General features: G+C 32.8%; 1 protein-coding gene across 1 annotated transcript; it reads right to left on the reverse strand.

Annotated features, from left to right (window-relative positions):
* Nucleotides 1-4,031: 4,031 nt before the first annotated feature.
* LOC110732619 (probable xyloglucan endotransglucosylase/hydrolase protein 30) lies at nt 4,032-8,032 on the reverse strand. The gene is made up of 4 exons (XM_021912582.1): nt 7,617-8,032; nt 7,311-7,411; nt 6,973-7,181; nt 4,032-4,782 (listed from the first exon to the last, which is right to left on the reverse strand). Exons 1-4 carry the CDS (start codon nt 7,819-7,821, stop codon nt 4,239-4,241), a joined length of 1,059 nt encoding a protein of 352 aa, XP_021768274.1. The 5' UTR covers nt 7,822-8,032; the 3' UTR covers nt 4,032-4,238.
* Between the last annotated feature and the right edge of the window lie 293 nt (nt 8,033-8,325).

Here is an 8,325-nt window from a genome sequence, read left to right on the forward strand (position 1 = left end):
ATTTCATGAGTTGGAATGGGTACTTTTAGAGTGGTGGATGGTTAATTTCTTGCGGGTGGTGTGTTTTTAAGGTGGAGGGTGGTTGATTTCGTGTGGCTCATGAGATTTTAAGTCGGTGGATGAGTGGTTAGGGGGGAGGGGGTTTCTACCGAGCGATGGTTTTGGGTCGTGGAGCGGTGGCGGTGCTGACGGGACGGTGGTGGGAAGACCAGAAGAGTGGCGGTACTGATGGGGCAGTGGTGGAAAGGGTTCCGATGATGGTGGGGTGTTAGTGCAGGTGGAGCAGTGGTGGTGTTGGTGGCTTAGGGGAAAGGGAATGCAAATACCATGTGGGGGGTGGGGAATGAGAGTAAAGGACTTTGGGGTAATTAAGTGGGGAAAGAGAATGATTGAATTGACATAACAAACAACAACTAAGGTAATCATCCTTCTTGATTCTCTTTTTCTTTCCTGATTACCCCAAACCAAACGGCCCTAAGAATTGTTCTATTGATATGTATCTCAATTTCTTATCCTTTTTTTAAAAAAATAAATAAATTGAAAGAGTATGTGTAATGATGTAATTTAATACCCTAACCGTAAGATGTATAACACCCTATGCTTTATACTCCGTAGTATTGGGTAGCAAATAAGGGGGCGTTTGGTTAGTGTATTTTTTGGATTGGAAATGGATTCGATTAAACCGATACTGTTACCGTGTGTTTGATTTGAAGACATGGTAACAATTACCATTAACTAAGGGTAATGGATGCCCCTCATTTGTTACCTCTCAAAAACTTGGGGTAACAAATACCCTTACCCTTCTCTTAACAAATAACCTTTCCATGGTTAAACCAAATAAATGAAAAGGTAATAGCTAATAATTTCTTTCTCCCCTCATATTTGTTTCCTTTCCACTCCTTTTCCATTTTCGGAACTGAACGCCCCGATAATAAGACCCTTCCTTAGCCATTAGGTAGCCAATTAAGAACGTCAAACTTTTTATAGAAGGGCGGCGTGGTGGAGCCAATGCACGTAGTGACGTAACATATATTTGTTCCTTTTCTCAACTTAAGCATTACCACGATTGGTCCACAAATAACTTACTATTCCCTCTGTCCTATTATTTCGTGCCTATTTATCAAAAAATACAGTAATTAAGGAGAATGGTGGAAGTAGTGAAATATTGTATTAGAAAGATAAAAAGTAGAGAATATTTGGATAAATTTAATAAAAAAATTTCAATGTGGTTAATAATGGAGGTTGTGAGAATTGAATAGGAGGAGATAGAGAGAGGGGGGTAGATACGGGGAGAGAGAAAGTATTAAAGGGTGGTAGTTACTTTGGGTGGGGCCCACTAACAACTACAGTGACGAAAATCGTTAACTGGTAGTTATTTTTAACAAACTCTTATTTAGGTGATAGTAAAAAAAAAATTTAAATAGGTAGCAAATGTGAAACATGGTGTTTTTAGTGGTAGTAAATGTCAAAATTTTCAATAATTAATGAATTTGAGGATCATGTCCATATATTTAGCGGTCAAATAACATTAAACTTGGGGAGTAGTATTAAAAGAAAAGAAGATTGTACTACTAGACTTTTAATAAGCACTACCTTTTCTTAATTTGGAGGGAATTGAATAGTATAACACGTACTTCTTGACCTTTTGCTCTCTAATTTGCATTAATTATGTTGGTTTAATTAATTGCTTAGGGTAGATGATAATATAACTACTCGCAAGTTGCAACAAATCGGATGAATATAGAGTCAATAGACAATTACTTGAACATAGCCACTTAGTAGGTCAGTAGGTGTATCCGTGAATAGCAAATTTTGTTCACAGAAGTTTTAACTAAGCTACTTTTTTCCTTACTTTTTGTTTAAGTAATGACGCATGAATGCATGGTAATGTGAAGAAAAAAAAAGAGAACAATGTGTTTAAATTAGAGTTGATCAATCTTGACTCGATCTAGTTATAATCTTCCATATATATAGTATAGCTCGGATTGGTTTAACTCGATCTCAAATTTGGAGTTAGGAAAAAACTTCTCAACTTATAATCAACTATTTTTTGAAATTAGAATCCGATCCATGATCAACTCTAGTATTAACTAATTGAAACTCATAGTATATGTAGCCAGATGCTCAATTATTTTAGACAAACTTATTTTAAGGGTTTGGGTTGGAAAAGTCAACGAGTCATGAAGGAATATATGCGGACAATTAACAACCGCGCCACCTAGCTAGCTAATGAATGTAATACGGATTACTTTTTAAGGGAAGAGCTACATTACAAAAGTTTGCCTAAAATAGTTGCATGCTATACAGCTTGGCCGGTCGATGGAATAATAAGAAGCTCACCCAACCAGGTTAAGAACATGGCAACTCTAACTACCACCAACAATTAATTAATCCTTTAGTTAATCTAATAATACATTAATATATACATTATATATTATATTTGTATTGTGTTTTTTAATTTTTACTATGAAGAATAATGGGTGACCAAAACAACAACGTTAACAAAAATGATTGTAAAATGGAAAAAATATTGCAAATGAGTATCATTAATTAGCAACCATTAAACTTTATTCTCCAAATAAGAAATGATCATAAATTCATACTCCGTAATTTCTAATGGATGGTTATCATGCATGCAATGGGTAATTTTAGAGAACACTACATTACTTATTTTTTCAATTAAAGTTTGGAATGCCAAAAAAAAAAAAACAAAAAAAAAGGGTATGAATTACTCTTAAGCTCATCAATCATCACACATTGAAGTCATTAATCTAGTTGATTTACGTAATATGTCGGCTATCTTCATGGCTTCATTAATAAGATATGCGTTAAAAAGGATTATTAATATTTTGTCTCTCTTTTACAAGTCCGAACCTATGTACAATATTATAAATCATATCCTTTCTTTTTCTTAATATACTAGTTTAATCAGGCTAAACTACTAATATTTGGGAGTGAAATTATCCCGCTAATTAAACTTAAGCATAAATCATAATATCAATAAGATAATGTCGTCACTTTTGCTAGCAAAATCTTTATGTTTTTAGACTTTATTGTATGAAAATATGATATACACTTCCTTAAAGCACAATCTGTTAAACTTCTTGTGAACATATCAATTCTAATTTGCGGCATGATTTTAGAGATCGAAAACAAAAGTAATAACATGTGAACTTTCTGTTTACTAAATTGTTCTATTCTACGTGCGATACTGGCTTATTCCATCTAAATTCTAATTGGTCACTGGGTTCACAAGTGCAATAGTAAGTTGAACTATTAAGTTATATTCTTTCTATTCTTTTTAGCAATTTTGATTCTTTTTTTCTTTTTCTGTGAATTCGTTATCAATTAACTAGTGAGCTACTTAAGTTGTAAGCAATTTTTTCAACGGTATTTTATTAGGCCTTGTAATTGGAAAGATACAAAGTGTCGCCTTTGCTTAGCTTATTCTATATTTCTATGCCACTATTTTGGTTGTACATTTGTACTTTTTGAAGTAGAGATTGACTATGTATACTCAACATTTATTTCTTTATACATTTAAGTTACTACAGAGTACATATTTGTACTATTAGGATAACACACATGCAATTTACTCCCGAGTAGTGATTAATCCATCGTAATGACTTATCGGATTTCTCAATTTTGGTGGCATTTTTGTGTTGTTCTGAGGGTATACGAATAGATGTTTTGAGATCTCCTGACTTGTGTAATTAAGGAAGTGATTTCGGAATAAACAAATGTTATATTCTTATACTGTGAAAGTGTAATTAATGCTATAACTTGATCAGTTCAAGCGAGATTAGCAAATTTCAAGCCATAGTATGCATTGTAGGATAAATGTGTTTGCCTTGATTTCTAAGTTACCTTAGCTCTTTATATATAGTAGCTAGTAATTGTTAATAATACACAAATGTACTTTCAATTTCTTATGAATCAAAACAATAATAAGGTAATTCAATTAGTAAAATATATAGCATCCACATAATAATTGTAAGTCTTTTTTTTTGTCATATAATAACTTCAAGAAATAATAAAAGAATAGAAAGAATCATGTTTATATATGTGTAAAATGTACTATGCTTCCACATAATTAACTCTTTATCATTTATATTAACCCAAAACAACCCCAAAAGAATAAATCACACATATATATATATATATATTCACTCACAATCACCCTCATCACCTAATTTCTTCTTAATTTACATCAATAAACCAATTATTACATCACAAACTTACATATTAGCTTGTAATTCCTTAGACTCAACATTGTTAATTTGCTTCCTTCCACGACCTCTCCTCCTCCTTTGCCTCTTAGGAATAGACCCGAACTTGAGCCTTCCCGTCTCCTTGAACCTCTCTTGCTCGGACGCCACGATCACACACTCCGGTGGTGGGACCGGGTATCGGAGCGTGTCATAACAATATGAGTAGTACATGTACTTCTCCCTAAACCACTTCATGGCCTTTTGTCCCCTAGGAGTAATTTGAGAAAACTCCTTGTTTTCGATTTCTTCCTTCTTAGCGTTACAGTCCGAGGAGCTTGTTGTGCCCGCTACTTGTTCAATAGGGTCTACAGCACACCCGTCTAGCACAAAGTCAGTGAACTCGGACACGTAGGGTTCAAACTCGTACTTAACCTTGTATCTACCACCCGCGGTGGCCCAGCTCGAGGCGTCCCATATGGTGGCGTAGAGGGACATTGGCTTAGATGGGTAGTCTGATCCCATTGCTTCATTGCGGACTATTTCTCTGATTGGGACGTTGTCTACGTAAAATCTGCATTGCATGAAAATATGTAACAGTTTAGTAAGATACAAGTTAAGAATATGAATATCTACTGTTGATAGTTCTAAGTCATCTCAAAATGATTATATTAATAATTAAGAGTGATCAACTCTAAAATACGTAAAAAAAACGATACTACTACATACATGCTTCATACAATATATATCGCACAATCTTTGGTTTTTTAAAGCAATGTCAACTTGTCAAGAAATATACGTCATCTTCAAGACTTTAGCAGTTAAACTAATGGATACTTGTATATAATATCTTATACTACATACTTCGTATATGGTTGCTCTAGCCAACCATATAAGAACTTTATAATGTAAATTAAAATATTGAAATTGTCTTTATATCCAAGTAATTATAAAAAATCAAATAGTGGAAAAGAGTAGTTGGTCAAAAAATTTATGACAAATTTGCCCCTCATAAAAAAAAATGATTAATTGCATAGGGGCTAAAATGAATTTTGAAAACGAAACTCTATAAATGTAGAAATAATGATTGAAGGCAAAGGAGCGTGCAAATTCAAAACATTTATGTCATTGCAAAAGAAATGAATGATACATCATCACTTTGAATTTAAATCTTACAAAATAATTAATGAATTTGAGTAGGAATTGTAGTAACCAACATAAAAGTTGAATGATATTGTTTACTTAAAATCATGGGATGGCTAGCTAATGTTTAAATAAGGATCACCTAAATAAGGTTTACAGTTAGGCAAGCTGCTTTGTTTGAAAATGACCCGTTTAATAGTGCACCACAGCTGGGATATATTCCATACTTCCATGTTTGTGGTACAAATTTTATTAGTCAAAATTTATTTAATGATCACTTATGTTCACACCTTATTCAAATTATCAATTTTAGTAAAAGGAGCTCACAACTTATTCAAATTAGACTATCTATGTATAAGGGAGGTTGTTTCGCAATCACGATTTTCCTTCACGTAATCATCCTCTATCTTTATTTAATTAAGTTGGACGGTTTAGCTAGTAATAACCAGGAGTACATACCCTCACACTATAACAATACCTTCTTAAGGATAACTCTTATGAATTTATCAACTACGGTCATAAGAACATTATGAATGTATGGGTCAGTAGGGACTAGATTATTAATGGCCCATGATATCTATACGAGTAGTATTTTTACACCTATTAATGAGCGAATATATATATATAAAACATCATGAGACATCATATTTTCCTCTTAAGCAATGATATATTGGTATGGAGATATTGAACATCCTAGTTGCGTTGAAATATTTGAAGATGTCAAATCATTAATAATTTTGAATTACAAAAAATGTATATTTGTAATAAATGAAATAAATAAGGAAAATGATTTCATACTTAAATGAAATACCGAGTATTATAATATGCTTAGCTAGCAAATATTAGGTACAACGTTATGTTACCTAGCAAAGATTACAACTTAATGGCTAAGATTTTTTTATTACTATTTACACCTTTATTTTATTATTATTATGAAAATAAACCACTATATAAAGTACGAGTAGTAAATTGGGCACCATATGAACCCAATTTCTAAATTCCCATAAAATAGGAAAGCTCTCCAATAACAGATTAAATATTTAAAATAGGAAAAGATTTTTATGATTCTATCCAGAGAAAGTATAATTTTAGCATCAAAATATAGAAAAAAAGAAGACGTCAAAATTCGAATAATAGCCAATATGAAAAGTTACCTAAGAATAGAGAAAAAAGAGAGGCGCATGAAACTAAAAATATAAAATATGGTCAAAAAATGACCAAAGGAAGAAAATAAAATCTTTGGCGTTGAAACGCTCTCCTCCATTCCATAATCATCCACCACAAATCTCTCGTCTTTTATTTTTTTCAAAATTCCGCGTTACAAAAAGTTGTTGCCTAGTTGGTAAAAGCCAAAACCCAGCTACTAAAAGTCTCCCTTAACCCACCAAACGTGTCAACACATATGTTCTACCCAAACGACCACGAATACAATTGGAATTATTTGTAACCTTCGTTTTAATGACCAAACACGAACATTAATACCATATTGACATAACCTTAATTAGCCTAACAGTAATATGTCAGCATATGAAAATGTTTTACCTGTACGAACACGGATACGGATACAATACAGATACAAAAACGAAATCAAATAAGCTTAAATGTTAGAAGAGGAACATACATGATGTTTTTGCGGGTCCAAAGAATGCTATATTGATGAAATTCTTTAGTAGGATCAAACCATAAACGATATCTCTCTTCTCTTCCTCTACTTGTGCTTCCATTTCCGTACATGTTAGTCTGAAACCTCCATGGCTTCCCCTTCAAGTTTCCCAAGAATTCGATGTCCAACTCGTCGTGATTCTTCTCCCATACATCTCCATTAGACGTCTGTATAACATAATTCAAATACAAATCAACATCGAGATTATTATAATATTACGACTGTTTGATTTATTACTAACTACCAAATGGAAAACACGTTATTATAATAATATTGTTCATGGAAGGTGTGCTTACGTAGAAGGCCACCACGACTCCAGCCGTGTAATTACCGGGCAGCTTAATCCTTGAGCTAAAAAATCCATAATCGTAATATTGTGATGAAATAAATCCTGACCCTGAAAATTATAATCATAACATTAATATTAATTAGATAAAACATAAAATTAATACAATAACAATATTAGTTCCAACTTCAAGGGTATGTATGTTACAAAATTTCGTTTCACATGACACGAACCTAACCCAAACTGATAGGGTAGAAAATTCAAAATAAAACAAAATCCCACATAACAACAAGACACGAACAAAAAAGAACCGTACCGGCATAGCGATTGAGGTGGAGGTTAGCACTACGGCCGTCCTCGGACTTTTTAATATTAAAATCAGCGAAGAGAGGGGTGTATCCGTCGTCGAAGGAGATGGTAGGGAGATTAAACGAAGCGTTTGAAACGACGGTAAAGAAGGAGAGGAGAGAGAGAGTAATAGAAAGGAGGAGATTATTGTTTCTTCTTCTTCCTCCTGACATTTTTTTGTTCTTTTCTTATATTTTTGTGATAGAAAAATGAGTAAATAAAATGGGGGAGTTTTATTTTCTCTCTCTAATTTTTTTAATTTTCTGTTACGTATTGTACAAGGTTATACAGAAGTAAGCGAGATATAAGGAAGAAGAGGAGAGAGAAAAATGAAGAGAGAGAAAGAGAATGAGAGGAAGAGAAGAAAGATGGCTAGCTATTTGGAATGTGTATGTATGTCTTTATATGCTGAACGTTTATTGTTTTATAATGCCAATTATGCCGTTATGAATTCTTTGTTTATTACGATTTTGCCACTGTTTTAACTAGGATGTTGGGTGATTAGGGTCAGTATTAATTATTTCATGAAGGTTTTTTTTTTTAAAATTATTTATTGTATAGATACGACTATACGAATACAAGTACTACTCTGTATCTAATATAATTCATATTTTGTTCGTTATTTTTTAAATGGAATACATTTATTTTTACTCTATTTACCATGCGGAGTATTATAT

The sequence above is a fragment of the Chenopodium quinoa genome, unplaced genomic scaffold (genome assembly GCF_001683475.1).
Source record: "Chenopodium quinoa cultivar QQ74 unplaced genomic scaffold, ASM168347v1, whole genome shotgun sequence".
Classification (NCBI taxonomy): domain Eukaryota; kingdom Viridiplantae; phylum Streptophyta; class Magnoliopsida; order Caryophyllales; family Amaranthaceae; genus Chenopodium; species Chenopodium quinoa.